Consider the following 19083-nt stretch of genomic DNA (forward strand, 5'->3'; position numbering starts at 1 on the left):
AGAAAGAAGAAGAAGAAGAAGAAGAAGAAGAAGAAGAAGAAGAAGAAGAAGAAGAAGAAGAAGAAGAAGAAGAAGAAGAAGAAGAAGAAGAAGAATGTGCACCTCCCGTTATGCACCTGAGTCTCTGGGCATGGTACAATGGCCTGTCTCTTGCAGTCAGAAGCAGCCAGAGCCACTCAGCAGCAACTGGGCTCAGTCCCGCTCTGGGACAGGTCGGCGCCATCTTTAAAAGGCTCTTTAATGATGTTTTCATGTAAGTTTTCCTTCTATTTTTATAGTGTGTTTAGAGTTCTGGAGAGGTTCAAGGGCATGTTGTTCCTCTCCTCCGTGCCAGGATGGGTTGTTAGTGTGTGGAGAGGGAGGCAGGGTAGGGAGGGTAGAAGGGAGCTTCCAGTGACAATACCCATGACCACCCTGCCATCCTGCCTCCACTCCATCAGGGGTCAGTCCTTCACCACAGGTCACTAGATCTCTCTAAAAAAAGCCTAAGGCCATGGAGTTCTTCCATAAACTATCAGTTCTCTGATGGACCCTGGGCAGGCATTCTTCAACTCAGGTCAGGGTGGCACTGCCTTTTTAAGGTCAGAGTTGGATGGCATAGGCCACCAGCTTGGGCCCACAGGACAGTTCCAACTTTGGATGCCAATCACCTGCCTTGATCTGTGACTAAGTTGGGGACCCCACACCCCTCCTTGGGCGTCGTCTCTTTGCCGAGACAGATCACAGGACTTGGGGACACACTTGTACGTATAGGCCAACTACAACGGTAAAGAGGAATGTCCTGATAGGAGCTATGGAAAGAACAAGGCAAGCCAAGAGGCAAAAAGCCTTGTGCCCAGCTGGGCTCTCTATCCTCCTCTGTTCCCCAGTGCCCAGCCTGTGGCAGCTTCTCTGACCCAAGCCTTGGACTCTTTACAAAGATCACATAAGGCTGCTCTCACTGGTGAGCCAAAGGCTGTGGGAGAGCGACCAGTGTGACTTTCAGCCCCTCCGTCTTCCTTGGTTCCACAGATGGGATTTTTAAGGGTTGTTGATCGTATTCCCCATTCACACTCAGAGACCCTCTCACTCCTCTGGAGACCCGCCAGGGTCCAGGAGCCATGAGCCAGGCAGGGGCCAGGTGTGGAGACCAACTGGGTGCTTCTGAGTCTATCTCAGCATTGCACCCCCATTTCGTGGATGGGGACAGTGAGGCCTGAGGAGGTCGGTGTTCACCCTCCAGAGTCACCCGCACCCCCTCAGTGCTGCTGTCCTCAGCATGTATTGCGCTATTTTTCAGCTGGGTAAGGGTGGGGCTCTGGGCTGGACGGTTTGTCCTGGGCAGGGAGCCAGCTTACAGCCCCTGGGAACAGCACAGCCCTATTTCTTGAGGGCAGACTGTGCCTTGACCCGGGCCAGCTGTCCCCTCTACATCTGGAGTGAGCAATTAGTGGGCTCAGAGTGGGTACTGACTACCTCAGAGCGGATGGCGCTCTCTGGTCAGGCTCCTTGTTGTCCCAGATGCCACACTGATCAGATATGTGGGTCCGAGCTCCCTTCTCTCCACCCCTTGCCCAGTTATCTGTCCTTGAACCAGCCTCCCTACCCAGACATCCACCATCTTGTCGGGGAAATGGGAGTGTCTCAGAGGATAACTGCAATACCATCGGGGATGAGGTGAACATCAGAAGAGGAAATGGCCACGCGGAAAAGCACTGTGCAGGGCCTCAGTTTCCCTTTGGGCTCAGTCCCATCTCTGTTGCCACCTTTGCCAAGATCACACTCAAAGCTTTGCCCCTTCACAGGACTGACGGCTGCAGAAAGGAAAGGTGCTGGGGTTTGCTGTGCTTTATAGTGCTAGAGACACTGGCCCCCAAAGTCGGGTCACCCCCAGGGACGAGGAGATCCCCACACACCCCAAATGACGCTCTGTAAGCTCGTTCCTTGAATAATGTCAACATCCTGCAGCTTGACAGAATTGGGGTAGGCAGGGCTTCCGTCCCCAAGTGGGGGTCTGAGGGTCTGAGGGTCTGAGGGTCTGAGGCAGAGATCCACCAGGAGAGAAGAGGAGGAGAGAGGAGAAGATTCTGTGTAAGGGATGGTAAGAACTGGCCATGAGGACTGGGCAGTCTGAGTAAGAGGGGCCCAGTGAAACATGGCACGTCATCATAGCTCAGGGCTATTGACTGGGAAATAGACAAGGTAGCTCAGAGCATTGGTATCCGCTCAGCTCTGGTGCTGACTAAGGCTTATGGTAAAGGTTTGTGACCCCCAATTAATTTTTTTACTACCTCGGAAAGTCTTAGTGCTGAACTCGGGGATCCAGACACCAGCTTCTTGACCCAGCAGGCTTGTCAACCCATTTGATAGATGGGAATATGGAGAGTAGCCTTCTACTGAGAACATCAGGCCAGTGAGCCTGGGTTCGAGGCCACGGCTTTGTGTTTCCCAAGGTGGAAAGGGTTTCCATCCATCCAGAGCCCATTTGATAAATGAGGGAGTCTGGCCATCAGATATAAGGAGCTACTTGCCTGGGGTTGCTCTGACATCTCAGGCTATGCTCCTTCAGCTGTCCCCAGCCTCCCGTTTCCTCAGGCAGGAAAGGGGTCCTGAGACAGTGGGATAATTAGTCACATCACTGGCCTACGTAAGGGTCTCTATGAACTCCACTTTTCTTCCCCCACAGCAGGTTACAAACCTAAAGTCCCATGGAGGAGCACCACAGGCTCCATCTCTCAGAGCAACCTCTGGGGACAAGGCTTTGCTATTTGAAGCTGTGGCCATGGGACTACTTCCCATGCATGGGAACTCTTTGCCATGTTTCCACCTTGCCAATAAATTAAGTCCCTGTGGTCTTCAAGAGTCAACCGGGGATTCAGAAAACACAGGAAGCCACATGACTTGGAGAGACAGAGCTGGGGAGTCAGTAGCGGATTTCGCTGGGGCTCTGGAGAGAGAGCTTCCTGGATATTCCAGGTAACAATAACAGGAGCTGGCAGGGCTGATGCCAAAGTCACGAATCTAGCTACCATTGAGTGAGCAGTTACTATGTCCCAGTGTCTATCTGAGGAATTCCCACAAGCCAATTCTCAACAAGCCTCCGAGGCCCTGCAGATTTCAATCTACAAGTAAGGACACCCTTAAGAAACAGAGAGGTACTTACTTCATTTGGCTCAGGACACACAGCCTGTGACTGATGCAGCCTGGGCAGTCAATTCAGGTCCTCACCATTAACCATTTTCTAGGTCTGTTCCACCAGAGGTCCTGGTGTAAGTACCACCAGAGAACCATGACTCCCAGCATATGCTAATGGCCAAGGACAGCAGGCGCACAAAAGAGACAAACCCACAGCCACCGGCACCCAGCAATCGGCTCCAGCTTGCCTGTGGTGGCCAAGGCATCAGTGTCACATATAAGGTCTACATCAGTCACTTGCTGTCACATCAGACAAGTCATCCCCATGTCCCTAGAGGTCTTGGCTTCCTCCTCTGGAAAATGATGGGAAATTGATGCCAACTCCACAGGGCCGTGGGGATGCAGTCAGCTGAGCAGACTTGCAGAGTTTTAAGGACCTCAGCACAAAGCTGGATGCAACTGAAACACCAGCTGATTCCTTGTTTTTTATTGTTAAATTCTTGCAGGTATACGCACGCACGCGCACTTGGGAGCTATCGCCTATACACATGTAGGCCACACGTGGACGACTGTTCTTTCTCCCCACCTTGCTCTGTCTTTCATGGAATCTGGAGATCACTTGTTCAGCTAATCTGGCTGGCCAGTGAGCCTGGGGACCTGCCTGTCTCCTCCGCCCCACTGCTCAAGCTGATAGGCATGTACTGCCACGCCATAATGGGGATCTGATACTTGCACAGTAAGAACTTCACAAGCACTTCACCCACTGCCATCTACCCAGCTCCTCCTCATTTTTGAATATCATTCACCCATATTCTATGTCGGTACCCCTTCTCCCTAGGAGCTGCTATGAGCAGGTCAGTAGTTGAGGTTCAACTCTTTTTGGAAACAGGATAATGTGCAAGACCTTGGGGGCCCCCTCCTACCCAACCATCCTAGGCTCACCCATCCTCCCCCCCACCCTCATCCTGTCCTCATTCCCAGCAGTAGTTGTGGGTCTAGCTAAAAGCAGCTTGTGTTCTTTCTCCCCAGGTTTCCTGCACCAAGCCTGTGGTCTTCACTGGCTGGATGCTGTTGCTATGGTAACAACAGCTTAAGAGCCTTAGGCCCCCCTCTGGGGTGACAGGCTTGGATGGAGATGGCTGATCAAATTCCTAGAGCATCCTCAGCCTTCTGGATGCGAGGCTTGGGTGGAGAATGCTAAGCTGAGCTGCTTGGAGTCTGGAGCCCCAAGAACTTCCCGAGGGAACTACCCTGGGTTTCGAGAGTCCCTGAAATTCACACGTCGGAAACCTGAGAGATGGAGGTGGAAAGGTCAAGAGGGTGCATGCTGTCCTCCCTCAAGATTAACGTGGGAGTGGCCTTCTCATAAGGATGCGTTTGACCCTTCCCCCTCTTCACGTAAGCTCCATCTACAGGTGATGCTTGCACTGGAGGTGGATCTCACAAGAGGCAGCCCCTTGACCTTGGACTCCCCCCAGTTCCTACAACTGTCAATCCAAAAACTTTCCGTTGTTTGTAAGTCATACAGCCTGTGGCAATCTGTGATAGCAGAATAGACCGCAACCACCTAGAAAACACGGAGCAGGTGGCCCCAGTACAGCCTCCAGCGTCCCCCAGGCTCAGAGCCTGGCTTTAGTGTTTTTACAGAGGGGATGTCAGTCCCTGGGCATCCTTCCTTACAATCACCTCCACTGGTGGGTCTGAAGCAGGCAGACCTCAGGCTGTGCTTAGAGATATCCAGTCTTAGAGAAGATTCTTAAAACTGTTTGGGGCTGAGATGTCTCCTGAGGCACCTCATCCTCCAGAGTATGGTTCAGGCTTTCTCTGTCCCTGTCTCATCCTCACTGGTGGCAGAATAGCTATTCAACTTTTCTCTCAGGGCTTGGACACTCAGCCGGGGCTGCCAGGAGGCCATCTCAGTAGTGAAGACGGATTTAGAGCCCTGTGAATAGTTCCAGTATGTCAGTGCTTAAAGGTGGCACTAGGAGGCGCTATGCAGCCCTGTAAAAAGCTAGGTGCTGTAGCTCTAATAGTCTTTGTCCATTGAATCCACCCTCCAGGTCGCTGCCCTTGCCCACCAGAGCCAGCTCCTAGAAGTATGCGTGTTGTGATGCTCCACCTCAGAGGAGCGTCTCAAGGGTCCAGCTGTTGTCCTTGCTGTCTCCCGACAGGCCTCAGCTAGATGGAACTTGCCTGACAAATTCCCTCCCTCTGCCTACCCTCCTCCTGGTGGCTCCTGGGGTCACTGCCAAATGCAAAGTCCTTGTCTTAAGGTCTGTTAATCTGGGGATCATCAAGACAAGAGGCCCTGCCTACTTTATTATCCAAGTGAGTGGTAGTTTGGGCTGCCTAAGGCCAATTCCTTGACAAGGTGACCCCGGCTGGCCTTGCCATATGAGACTCTGCAGTCTCAACCCTTAATAATAATAATAATAATAATAATAATAATAATAATAATAATAATAATAATAATAAATCTCCTTTTATTGAGTCTGGATTCTAATTTCCACACGCACTGTTCTGTGTGGGTAACAATCCATTGTCTTGGAGTTTTCTGGAGCCGGAAGGCGGTCCTAACATTGCACCATGGCCATGTTTGAGGGGGTGGCATGGGCTCTGCAGATCCCTCTGTCAATTCTGTCACAGCCCCCAGAGCTGGTGTGGTGGTTCAGATCCAGTTAGAGGGACGCAGGAGGACTTGTGTGGGGTGAGTCCTCCAGGGATGTCTGTGAGCCTGTCCCTTCCGAGGAAAAGCTCCCCCCAGTTGGACGGGAGGCCTTGCTCTGCTTGGGAAGGTGGGGCCAGGAGAAGAGGGAGGCAAGGAGCCGCTCCAGGGTGGGATCAGGGAGCTTGGGGGTGCCCCTGACTTCCTCAGTGTCTCCAGACTGGCCAGGTTCTGGGGATAGCAGGCCTGCACACATATTTCTGCTCTGCTCCCCTTGAGGGGTCCAGGGAGACCGTTGGGATTTGAACACATGATCCACAGCCAGGGAGTCCTGTAGAGACCTGTCCCATTTGGAACCCACTTCTCTAGGCAGACCCTGACCCTTAGCCACTGGCCTGCTTCGGTCTATGAGTGCCACGTGGGCAGCGGGAACCTCTGAGCATGGGCAGTAGGCTAGTGCCTTCCTCAGCAAGCTCTGGATCTCCTGGTGCCGCTCCTGGGCCTCTTCCCACACCTCCTGGCCCAGGCCAGGCTGGCTCAGGGAGGCCACCTGGAGCTTCATGGCCAGGAGTTTCTCCGTCTGGAACTCAGAAGCCAGGCGCTTCAGGTAGCAGTGGAGGCGGAGGTGGAGCTGGTCCCCAGGGCTGGCCTTCATGGCCTTGCCCAGGCTGAGCTGGGTCAGCAGGTTCTGGCAGTCCGTGTGGAACCGGGACATCTAAGGACAGGAAGAGAAAGGGAGGTGTAGGCTCCGTAAAGATGATGAGTCTCTGAGCTTTGAGACAGTGTGGCTGAGCGAACTAGCATGCATCTAACAATAACCTGCTTACTGTGGTGACCACTGTCCCCTTTCCTGTAGGCTCCGTGGGGCTGCCCCCCTGCAAATAGCCTCTAACAACCCTGGGCTCTTCAGGCCCCTTCTAACAAATCTACAGGCCAGCAGGGCATACTGTCAATCAAGAGCTACAGAAATGACCAGGAGAACCCTCTTTAAACTGAGAGCCGGGATGGGGAGAGGGCTCAGTGGGTAAAGTGTATGCAGCACAAGTGTGAGGACCTGAGTTCAAATCCCCAGAACCCATGTAAGGCTGCCTGATGGAGCTTACAACTGAAATTCCAGTGCCCATGATATGGGATGGGGAAGCCGAGGCAGGACGACCCCCCACCCACCCAGCTCTAGGGCCAGCTGGCCCAGTATGCTCGGTGGCAAATGTCAAGACACTGTTTCAAAAAACGTGGAAGTTGAGAACCTGAGGTCTGACCTCCAAAGGCACATGGGTGGCACACACACATACAAACTGAGTATAGACAGGCCCGGCGAGGTAAGACTGTCCTGGCCACTCAGAAAGTCAAGGCTAGAGGATGATACACTCAAAGTCTTCGTGGGCTATACAGCCAGTTCAAATCTAGCCTGGACAACTTAAGAAGTGTGTCTCCAAATGGAAAGGGGCATGACTTGATGGGAGAGCATTTCCCTACCTGCCTTGAGACTTTAGTTTTAATTCACAGCCTGGGGGCCGGGGAGCTGAGACACTGAGGGAGAACCATCCCTAATGCATCCCAAGTGTCATCTGTTTGCCCGGTTCCATGAGTGTCCTGTGTCACTACTATGAGCTGGTTTACAGCCCATTTCACAAAGTGGAAAACTGAGGCTCAATGCACTGAAATCACTTGCCCCAAGTCATGCTGTGCGGCAAGGAGGAGACGGAATCCCATCCCAGATCTGGTCTGCCCCTACAGTTCTGTTCTTTGCATCCATAGAAAAACTGGCTGAGGCAAGGGTGGGCGGTCAGCCCAGCAGGCCCCACAGCCCGTACACCAGCTGGGCCTCTGCCTGTCATGTGATTCTGCCTTTTTCCGACACCCCCCTCATTTTTACCCCCCACAAGCCTCTGGCTTGCTACAGTAGCTCACGTAAAGGATAATCTCTCTCTCCATTAATTTAGGGCCGACAGCAAGCCACTGGCCGGGGGACAGCGGAGCCATTTGCTGGGAGGAGGCGTCTTTCTGTGTATCAGGGGAGCTTGCCTTTAGATAAATGGCCTCATATTCACGGTAGCACTCAAAACTCACGGCATCATAAATCTCCCTTAGCGGTGAATCGAGTTAGGATTATTTAGGGCAGGAGGTCCGGTGCCTGGGCGCCCCACCTGGGCAGAGTCCTGTCTGTGGCTCCATCATCCCAGCCAAGCCTGACTGACAGTCATGGCCAGTGACGCGGACACCGTATCCAACTCCCCAGTCACACAGGGGAGCAGTCAGAGCCTCGGTGTCCAGCCTTGATCAAACCTCCAGAGATGGACAGGGGGACAGTCAGACCTGTCCCCTTCCACGATGCCCTCCCAACCTAGACGAGTGCTGCCTTCTCACAGGCCCAGGCTGCCTTCTTCTCTCTCCCTCCCTTTTGCCCATCTCAGGTTGACCCTCTATGAACGCCAAGTATGCTCTGCAGCCTCAGGGAGCCTACAACCCACAGGGCACATCAGGGACAAGCGAGTGACATGCTGCGGGGTTATGTCAGGTCCTCGGGAGCACTGTGAAGCTATAGAACGGGAGGTGTAGCAATCTGCACAGGGCTCAGCTTCGCCGGCCAAGGAAAAGCTTTCCAGGCAGTGGGAATAGCAGGCTCAAAAGCCTGTAGTGCTGGGGAGTTTGGTTGATGTGGGGGGAAGGTCTCAGGGAGGAAGTGGGCAGTAATCACTGGGCAGAGAGAAGCTTCCAGATGCCCTTGACACACTGCTCTGGGGGTTCCTTACATCTACTCTGCTGACTTTAAAAATTTTTTTTTACTTTTCACAAGTGAGTATCTTGCATGAATGTCTGTGTATCGTGTGTATGCCTAGCGCCCAGGGAAATCAGAAGAGTGTATTATGGGAGTTATGGTCCTTTGTGAGCCATTATGTGGATGCTGGGAATCGAGCCTGAGTCTTCTAGTAGAGCAGTCAGTGCTCACAACCACTGAGCCTTCTTTCTCTCCAGCTCAAATTTGCTTCTCCTACCATCTGGCTGGGAATACATTCAAGCCCAAGGCCTGCCACCTGCCAGCTGTGTGGCTTTGGGTGAGTCGTCTAACCTCTCTGTTTTCAGCATAGGGTTGGTATGACAACAATTGGCACAGAGGCTGGCACCGGGAACCCAACATCAGCACTAGCCACTTTTATTATCAATGGAAGTGGAGGCTCAGAGCAGTGGGGGCAGCTCTGGTGGCCTCTCAGCCTACATGGGCACAGGTGGCCCATGTCTCTAGGTTCTGGACTCTGCTCTCCCATGCTCTCTGTGGCGGGGGAGGGGGGAGGGTATCCCTTCACTGCCACAGTTGACATCTGCCTGCTTTGTCCCTAACCCGAGGAGACAGACAGAGAAGCCCTGTCCTCCGGGTCCCCAGGCATGCGTGAGTTGTCTGGGTCCCTCCTACTGTCTCCTCTGAAACCTCCCTATGTTCCAATCCGTCCCTTCATGCCCAGCCAGCCAACAGCTGGGGGTGAGGTCAAGCTCCTCCCACGCTCTGTCCCTCTTGGCAAGTTCAAGGGGCAGCTGAGGGCACAAGGCAGCCAGGCGGCTTCCCGTCCAGCTGGGTCCCAGCCCTCCCAGCCTGCTTTTTTTGTTTATAGACCTCAGTTTTTCCATTAGAAAAATGGGGGTGGTGTTTATGTGGATTTAGGAGGTGAAACTTGGAAGTCAAATCCTACTCAGCCACTGCTTAATCCTACCCAAGTAACGGACTTTTTCTGGGCCTTGGTTTTCTCACCTGTGAACTGGGCACAATGCAGGTGGCCCTGAGGCACCCACATGTGTGAAGAACTCATTTACAGGTGTACGCTCAGACTGGTGTCCTTTCTAACTTACACACTTAGATAAGGATACCTGCTGCCATTCTATCTCTCTTGGAGAAGGACCCAGGCACGTCCCATGTCACACCTCTTCCCTCTTACCACTGTGGGAATGGCTCTCACAAGGTGCCTAGTGTTGTGTCCAGGCCTCCCCGACCCTGTGCCACCCCAGTGGGAGGGTGGCGCTTTGTGCCGATGACCCAGGAGGCCCACTCACCTTCCTTCTGAAGCGGTGGAGATGGAGCAGGGTCTCCAGGTCAGTGCGCTGCCTCTCAGCCGCCATGTAGAAGTGTGTCAGCCTGGCTTGGAAGGCCTGCTGGGTGGAGGCGAAGGCTGCCAGGTCTGGGAGCCCTGTCTCACCTGCCCCTTCCTCTGCAGCTCCCAGCTGGGCCGCCTGCTTGGACAGTTCGAGGCCCTGGCGGTACTGGGCCTGAGAAAGAAAAGAACGCTCAACTCCGACCTTAGGATGCACCCAGCAGTCAGGCGTCTCCATGGACCAAGAGCCTCAGTTTCCCTATCTACAAAGTTTAGTCCACAGCCAAAGGTTAACACAGGAGCTGTCATACATCCAACAGTCCAAGCCTTTGCCCTGGAAGGCCACAGTCTTCGGGAAGGTTCTGTGACACTCATGCCTGGGTCAGAGGCTTTGATCCCCAACATCCCTCTCTGCTGTGTCCAGGCTAGCTCCATCCTCCAGTGTCTGGAGTTCCCTGATAACTGTGACAGCCCAAGGCCACCTGTGTCATCGCAAATGTGATATCCTGTCTTTCTATGCTGACCCAGCAGGCTTAGGTCTGGGCCTTGGAACCTGCATTGGTTTTGAGAAACCACCAGGGGTTCCGACTTCTTGGTACTAGGTCTTGGAGGACTTCCTGGAGGAGGCAGAACCTCAGGTGTTGGCTCTGTGGTCCAGGCTGCTCCCTGCTGCACCTGGAAGCTCCCTTGCATTTTCCTATCCCTGCATCCAGGATCTAGCTGACCCCACCCCAACACCCTCTTGGCAACTTGGGTCTTAGAACATACCACAACCTGCAGGAAGAAATCCTCAAACTCAGCATGGACTTTCTCTACTGTCTCTGCACATACATCCACAGGAGCGAGCGCCTGCAGACTCTGGCTGCCTTCTCCTGCCATCCAGTCACTGACCTGGGCAGAAGACAATGGTTAAAGTGTGATGTGGGGTAAGGAGTCACATCAGGATACCTGCTTACTTCCTTGTGTGTAGATACATGTATGTGTCTGTGTGTGTGCATGTATATGTGTGTATGTGTGTATATATATGTGTGTATATGTATGTGTGTAGATGTGTGTGTGTAGATGTGTGCATATGTGTATGTATGTATGTGTGTATGTGTGCATGTGCGGGTATTCATATGTGAGTGCACTTGTATATGGAGTTCAGATGTCAACCTAGGTATTGCTCCCTTAGGAGCTGACCACCATTTATTTATTTATTTATTTATTTATTTATTTATTTATTTATTATACAGGGTCTCTCACTGGGCTCTGGGGTTTACCAATTAGGCTAGGCCTGGCTGGCCAGTGAGCCCCAAGGGTCTCAGCCTCTGCTGCCTCAGTAGTGAGGTTACCAACGCACACCAGTACACCCAGCATTTTATGTAGCTTCTGTGGATCAAACTCAGGTCCATGTGCCTGTGTGGTAAAGTACTTCACTGACTGAGCCTTCTCCTTGACCCTCGACCTCTTGAGGGGCCAAAGTGTTCTTGTCCTCAGCCAGTCATGGGCCTGGATGGAAACCCTAGTAATGTCCTCGCTCAGCTCAACCCAGAGGGGCTATGGTTCTGTGAGTGCCCTGCACCTGGGAGACCCTCTGTCTGTATGGTTGTGGGAGGAAGCCAAGATGGCGTGAGGTCACAGGAAGGTAAAACTTGGGTCAGTCTGATCACTTACAGTCAACTGGTCATAATAGGTTGGTCTCTGGGGTAGACCAGCCTCTGTCTTAGGGGTATTTAACTGGATCTGGAGAAACCCCTGCCAATGACAGAGAGTCTTTCAAGAACTCACTGTGTCATTGACACCCCTGGCTTCAGTTTATGGGTGGTAATGGATAGGCACGAGGGACAGATGATAAAAAGGTCCTCTGACCCTGTGATGGTTATGATGTGTGTCTGAACATGACAGAGTATAGGATCAGCTAGGAGACTAGTCCCTCGGGTTTATCTTGATTTTGGTGATTGCAATGGGAGACACGCCCACTGTGGGTGTCGCCATTCCCTGGCTGGGACCCTGGGCCCTGTATTCCTGATTATGGATGTGATATGACCAGCCGTTTCAAGGGCCTTGTCTTCCCCACCATGACGCACCCTTGAAATGTGAGCCAGAATAAACTCCCTCTGGCTGCTTTTGTCAGGGTATTTCCTCATAGCGGCAGGAAAAGGAAACGAGGTATTCTTGCTCCGGGGGCACTGACAAGCTCCTATGAACTTACATTGTCTTCACAAAACTCAAGGCTAGAAATGAGGGTGCAGAGGCTTGAGCAGTCAGGTGACCTGGGGGTGCCAGAGTCAAGACGAAGCACCCAGGCAGAGAGGGCTGTGTCGACTTTAGGCCTATAGCCAAGTGAAGGGCTACCAGCAGCTCCAGGATCAGACTCCAGATGTGCAACCACAGTGGGCAGCCTATGCCGACCCTGGATTCCCCACGTGTGGTGGGGAGTCCCCAAAGCTCCTTTGCCACTGGTAAGAAACCATGCTGGAAGACAAGGATGTCCACAAATACTCTAGTCCAGGGCATGCACACGGCTAGTGCTCAATAAATGCAGTCCTTATGATCATACCTTAATCACTGGTTGAATGCATGCTTTCTGCCTTGCCCCAAACACCAAGGCCTGCAGTGTGATATATTAACTCCAGAACATAGTGAGCCCTGTAAAAATGCCATGTTCCCTGTAGCCCTCCCCTTCACCTGGTGGATGACAGTCTCCAGGTGGCCCAGGCGGACGCGGATCTCCAGCCTTCGGAGGAGCTGATTGGACGCAGTGACCAAGTCATGAAGCTGATCATCCACAAGGTTGTACAGGGCAGCAGCCTCGGTCAGATGGCTCCTGGGATGGGGAAGAGGGTGAAAAGATGCCCCTCTCTATGTGCTCTCATCAGGCAAGGGCCTGCCCTCCTAACCTGTGACCCCCCGCTGGGCTGCCAGCCACTGACTTGCTGTGTGACCTGGAGCAGGTTGCCAGCCTTCTCTGGGCCTCAGTGGCAAACCTGAGGGTGCCACATGAACTGAAATGATTCCCCTCTTTTTTGGCGGAGTATTAAGCCAGCTGGGTAGATCTGAGTCTGAACCCCAACTCTGCTAACTGCTAGCGTAGGTCCTTGTGCAACATCACCACTTCAGGGGTCTCTGGCTCCTCATCTGAAAGGTGGGGATAGTAACAGAACTCACTTCCTGGAGAGGCTGTGAGCAGTGAGTGATCTGAGCAGGGGCTTCCAGAAGCTCAGTGCTCACATTCCACCCCAGACCGGCATGAGGCCCTGACTGTCCAACTTTCTAGTGCTGCTTAGGTGTTCTGGCCAGCCAGGGGACCTTGGACATTCCCTCTGTCATGAGAAACCTTCAGTGGAGTTTCAGGCCCAGGAGGCTGGATGGCGCTCACCCATTTGCAACATCCTATCTTTCCTGCCTCCATTCTACAGGAAACAGGTGCAGAGAGGGTAGCAACTGTAACCCAAAATGATGTTCTTTTGTCTCCATAGAGACTCAGGGTCAAAGGCTGGCTTCAAATTCTTATGTAGCCAAGAATGGCATTTAACCTGGGGCCCACCTGCCCTGCAAGGCATTTTTAAATTGGCCAAAGCCAGAGGACCTAAAGTGAGGGGACTTCTCCCTTGGCGGTGCTTGGTGAAGGGAGAAACCTGGAGTCTCCCACCCCTTCCTGGAAGCCGGTTTTCAGACAAAGATGATGGAAGGAAAGGTGCTTTTTCAAGGGACCCCAGTCACGGATCCGACATCCATCAGAAGAAAGTCCAAAACTCCTGAAGGCGGGGCGAGCCACAAGGGCTGCAGGGATGAGCACGGAACAGCGAAGCGCCGAGGTGAGCGTGGGCCCACAGCGCCCCCTGGTGGAACTCCAGGTCAAAGGTCTGGAGGGACCTCAGGTAGTCAAGATGGGCTGGGCGAAGCAGGTGAGGCAGAGGCATGGTGGGTAACAACAACAAGGCATTGTGAGGGGCTGGAGATGGAAAAGGGAGAGGTCTATGTGTGGAGGGGGGAGACAAGAGTGGAAGTCCTTCAATGCCTGTCACTGGCTAAAGATGAAGGAGGGGCTGGTGAGGTTTTCCCCAAGGTTCAGAGGTGGCGGCGTCCCTAACCTCACCCTACGCATTCTCTTCACAGGTTAGCCCCACTCCTGAACTCTGACTGGGAATGAAGGAGGGGAGACTGGGTGTCTATACCTGACATCGGGGTTAGCATTTAGCCCGCTGGCCTCCTGCTGCAAGCTGGCCATAGTAGTTCCACCTTCCCTCTGGAGAGCCAGCAGGCCCGGGTTCCTCAGCACCGTCTCCATCAGCTCCTTGGACTTGCTCAGGCACCTGGTAGCCTCCTGCCAACAGAGGGAGGTGTCCTGAGGTGCATTCTCCTCTTCCAGGGATCCCCACAGGGAGAGAGCCTGACTTTCCCAGCCCAGTCCAAGCAGCTCCATCTGTCCTTCAATCTCTGGCACATCTCCTGAAGCTACGGCCCTCCTATCACCATGGTAACCTCACTGGTGCTAGCTCCCTCTTCTCTCTGGAACACCCATCCCAGACTCTTGGTTGAGCTCTCTGATGCTCTCTGGTTTCCTTAGAGGCCAAAAAAAAAAAAAAAAAAAAAGACAACAAAAGGCACCCTATGACCCCTGCTTCAAACTCCCCTGGGCTCTGCAGCCCAGCTCCGGGGCCCATCTCTCAGAGATGCGGTCCTTAGCCTCCCCATAACTCTGCTCCACAGACAGCTACACTCTGCCTCAGGGCCGCTGCACGTGCTTGCTCTCTGCCTGGAGTTCATTTCACCTCAAAGACACACTCTTTCAGGCCTCGGTTAAGCACCATGTCTTCAAACACCACTCACCCGCCTCGATCTCCTCACTCAGTCTTACGTTTACAGCACTTGGCACAGCTGGTACTATCTTCCTTCCCTCCCCCACCCCTTTCTTTCCTTTTCAGCATAGGGACTCATGTACGCTAGGCAATTACTCACCACTGAGCTACATCCCCAATCCCTCATAACTACCTTTTAAATGGCCACTCTGCCACTGCACCCTGACCCTCACCAGGGCACAGGCAGGCAGGCCAGTTCCTCAGGCTGGGTCCCCAGTGCAGGGTGCAGGGTGCATGGTGATTGGTGCATGGTGGATGCCCAAGAACTATTAGCTAAAAACTAATGAGTGAAAAGTAGAGTGCCCCTCACCCCACCAGGTGTCTCTTCCCCTCACACACTCTTGGGACTTAGAGCCTGAGGTGTGCTGGTGGCTTCCCCACCCGGCATTCCAGGTTTACCTGCACCCCAGCAGGGGGATCCCCCTTCTCAAACTCTTGGATGGAAGCCTGAAGCAGGGAGGAAGCCTGGCGAAGGTCAGTGAGGAACGGGTCCAGCTTCTGCAGGGATGGGAGCCAGAGCAGAGCTCAGCCTGAGGGAACCGAGAGAAGAGGCCTTTCCCCAGGGGACTTGGGAAGGGACCAGGCAGCACTTCTACTACTTACACCACATCAGAACCGTCAGGAGAGCTGGTGAAAGCACCCCTCCCCCATGCCCCATTCTTCCTATCACCTTTACCCCACCCCTCACCCCACAGATGAGCCAATGCTCCGGGGGCAGTCCGAGGACATCTACCAAGTCTCCAAGCCACAGTGCCACCAGTGTAAGTCAGTGTGGTCTGCAGTGGGGGACAGGAACCAGGGGAGAAGGAGGACAGGCCTGAGCTATTCACCGGCCCCAGGAGTCCTTGCAGAAGGGGTAGGATGGAAGTGTGAGGGTAGGCTAGAGAACCGCCCTTGGCCCCGTTGAGCCACTGGCTAGCTGTGAGATCACACGTGAGTTACGTAACCTCTCTGGGCTTCCCTGTACTTCCGGGAGGTGGGAACTACGGTTCGTATTTTACAGCAGGATGCAGAGTTGATGGACTAATTTGTGTACAGGATTGAGTACAGAGCCCAGAGCTTGCCAGAATCATGATCACCATCAGTTTTACACTCTGGATCACCCAGTGAGATTCCCCTTAAGGGGACAGCCTGAAAGTTGAAGTTCAAAGGTCACGGGGTTAATGGGAGGCCTCTGGAGAGGGAACCTGGACCCCAGAAGCAGGACATGCCACTGAAACACAAGTAAACGCTGCTCCCCTCTGCGTGTTCAGGCGGGTGATTCCAGGACACCAAAACCAGAATGCCCAAGACCCTGTGCTAAGTGTCCTGTAGAACCTTGCCTGTTTCCTGGGGACTAGAAACTGGCTGGTGATGACTGAGGTACCTGATGCCAGAGAAGCCTGCAGAGGGTCCCAGGCATCAATGCCCCTCTCCCCCCACGTCCAGTTTTTGTTTATTTGTTTAGTTTTTATTGGAAGAGGGATGTGCACACCACTCTCTCTGTCTCTCTGTCTCTCTCTGTCTCTCTGTCTCTGTCTCTGTCTCTCTCTCTCTCTCTCGTGTGTGTGTGTGTGTGTGTGTGTGTGTGTGTGTGTGTGTGTCATTCAGAGGATGTGTCATGGAGTTGGTTCTCTCCTTTCTGCCTTTGCTTGGGTACCACGGATGGAACTCAGGTCACCAGGCTTACATGACAAGCCCTTTTACCCACTGGGCCAGCTCACTGGTGGTTTTCTCTGCGTTTGTTTGTTTAGCTTCTTGCAACAGGGTCTCATGTAGCCAAGGATGACCTTAAACTCTTTGTCCTCGTGTCTCAGGTGCAGGGATGGATGGCAAGCCTCTGCCACTGTGCCCAGCTAAATACTTTCATCCCGGTGATGGTTGAATCCACAGTTATACCGCACTCAGCAGGACATGAGGGTACAGGCCTGTTACCCCAATACTTGGGACCCAGGAGGGAGGAGGCTCTTGAGTTTAAGGCCAATTGGACCACAAAGTCAAGAATAAATGGCCACATGGTCTGAGCTATGTATCTAGACCCTGTCTCAGACAAACAGGGGCTGGGCCTGGAAGCTCAGAGCACACCACTCCCCTGGCTCACTCCGGGACCCTTGTTCACATCCCAGGGCCACTGACAAGAAAACGCAAACCAAACAATTCAAACAAGATCGCCTACACGAACATCAGATAACCAGCCACTTGTCACTGTCTGAGGAGACAGGGGTTCTCCGAGGAGGGGTGACTTTGCCCCCAACCCTGGCTGGAAGCGGTTATAACTTGTGGGGAGAGGCAGGAGGCTGTTTCCTTCCCTGCCCTGTAGGCGGCAGTGCATACTAACCCACCGCGTCTGCGCTCATCAATTCTGCTTTCAGCTGACAACAGCGGAAGTCTTCCACGTGTGCCAGATACCCTTTCAAGCTCGTCACTTACATCAATTCAGTCCTCATAAAAAAAATCCCATGGAACCCTCCCCATTCCTCACTTTGCTAACGAGGAAGGCACGGCCCAGAAAAGGTGGGGAAACTCAGCCAACGTCGCAGAGCAGAGCTGGACTGGATCCCAGCAGGCTGGCCTCAAGAGCCTCATGCCTTACTGGGGCTACTCTGTACCTTCATTGTAAATGTTTGTTGAATGACTGTCTGTTCTTGAACCCTGTTTTTGACGGGGTTGAGGGACCCATGGGGCAGGGAGGGGAAGGGGAGAGGAGAAAGGTTGGAGATCGAAGGCTCTGAGGGTAGACACCTGAAAGAACTGCACCCACTCGCTGTGGTGGTAGGGAAAGGGGCCCTCCAGAGCCTCCGGCAGCTGGCTAGGGTCCACGTGGTTTCTGAGGGCCTTCAGCGACGTCAGTACCTCCACCTGCAGAGAAAAGGAGACTCAGAAGGAACAGAGGACTCTCCCCAGAGATGTAGGAAGTCCTGCTTAGATCTCTGCGCAGGCTCCACAGAATGGTGTTCTGAGCAGTGATCCTTCTCTGGAAGCTCTGATAAATCCTTTGACCCAGACCCTGATTCTGGAATGGCACAGACAAGCCACACATACTGTTACTCCCAAGTCTCTGCTCAAGGCAGACATCATCAATCAACTGCAGCGCTCATTGATCCAGAACTCTTTCTCAGAGCTGCTGTCCCAGGGATGAAATGTATGTAGTTCTCACACTACTCTCAAGTGACCCATAACAGTGGTGTTCCCTCCTAGGGGCTGATGGTTACCAAATCATAACAGTGTCCCTTGAGACACAGAGAAGGCACTTGCCAGGCAGCAAGGTTTCAGGTTTGAGCTCCCAATACGTAGGCTTTGGGTGCAGGGATAGACTCATCTGCTACCCCGGATGTTCCAGGGACTATTCACAGTCAGCAGCCCCATCATCCCCTCTGAGCAAAGAGTTGCAGGATCCCAGCCCCCACAGGAACCCCTGAATCAGAGCCTACACCTGGATAAGATCCCAAGGGATATGCCCACTCAGATCCTACCACAGCACCTGCCTGCTAGCCCAGGGCAGGCTGGCCCTTGGATTTAAGAGTTATTTTCAAGGCAACCAATCTGGATGCTGGAGGCAGGTTCAAACTTGAGAGGCAATGCCAAACTCTCCCCGTGTCTCTTTTCTGTTTTGGAGGTGTTTCCCTCCTTCCACCAAAAGGTCCCATGTGTTGGACTCAGGTGGTCAGGCTTGGCCACAAGAGCCTTTACCTGTTTTTTTGTTTTGTTTTGTTTTTTTGAGACAGGGTTTCTTTGTATAGCCCTGGCTGTCCTGAAACTCACTCTGTAGACCAAGCTGGCCTCGAACTCAGAAATCCGCCTGCCTCTGCCTCCCGAGTGCTGGTATTAAAGGCGTGCGCTACCACACCCAGTGAGCCTTTACCTGTTAAGCCACCTTGATGGGCCCCATGCCTGTTTTCTAACCCGGAGGAAGGGGGCCTCCAGAATCACTTCCTGCAGCAGGTGGAGTCGGTTCCCACATCCACCCTTGTGGGGCAGGGTGCTCTCTCACAGCCCTTAAGTCTGCCATGTCTAAATCAATCAGGGGGAGAAATGCAGGGAGGGGGGTCCCAGAGCATTGGGGACTCCAATTCTGCATCAGGCTGTTGGTAGTCTTATCCCTAACCTATCTGCAAAGGAGAGGGACTGCCTAGATGGAGTCTTACAAGTTGATCTCTGCCCTGTGGACATCCCAGGAACAGCTGGGATACCAGAGAGGTCACATGACAATGTCTTCTGCAGAGGGGGAGATGGGTGGCCCTGGCAACTCTTTTTTGTTTGTTTGTTTGTTTGTTTTTCGAGACAGGGTTTCTCTGTGTAGCCCTGGCTGTCCTGGAACTCACTTTGTAGACCAGGCTGGCCTTGAACTCAGAAATACGATTGTCTCGGGGGGAAAAGAAAAGGTGATAAATGATGAGCA

At 53.2% G+C, this 19083-nt stretch overlaps 1 protein-coding gene across 3 annotated transcripts in view; it reads right to left on the reverse strand.

Moving 5' to 3' along the window:
* Positions 1-5649: 5649 nt before the first annotated feature.
* Kiaa1755 (KIAA1755 ortholog) overlaps positions 5650-19083 on the reverse strand; it is a 32883-nt gene continuing 19449 nt past the window's right edge. For all 3 annotated transcript variants that reach the window (XM_029536929.1, XM_029536928.1, XM_029536930.1), the window contains 7 exons: positions 17427-17543; positions 15105-15203; positions 14022-14170; positions 12532-12670; positions 10630-10752; positions 9824-10036; positions 5650-6494 (listed from right to left, as the gene is read on the reverse strand). In XM_029536929.1, the coding sequence (XP_029392789.1) occupies positions 5793-6494; positions 9824-10036; positions 10630-10752; positions 12532-12670; positions 14022-14170; positions 15105-15203; positions 17427-17543 (1542 nt within the window). In that variant the 3' untranslated portion in view covers positions 5650-5792. The remainder of the gene's footprint in view (positions 6495-9823; positions 10037-10629; positions 10753-12531; positions 12671-14021; positions 14171-15104; positions 15204-17426; positions 17544-19083) is intronic.

The sequence above is a fragment of the Mus pahari genome, chromosome 3, assembly GCF_900095145.1.
Source record: "Mus pahari chromosome 3, PAHARI_EIJ_v1.1, whole genome shotgun sequence".
Classification (NCBI taxonomy): Eukaryota; Metazoa; Chordata; class Mammalia; order Rodentia; family Muridae; genus Mus; species Mus pahari.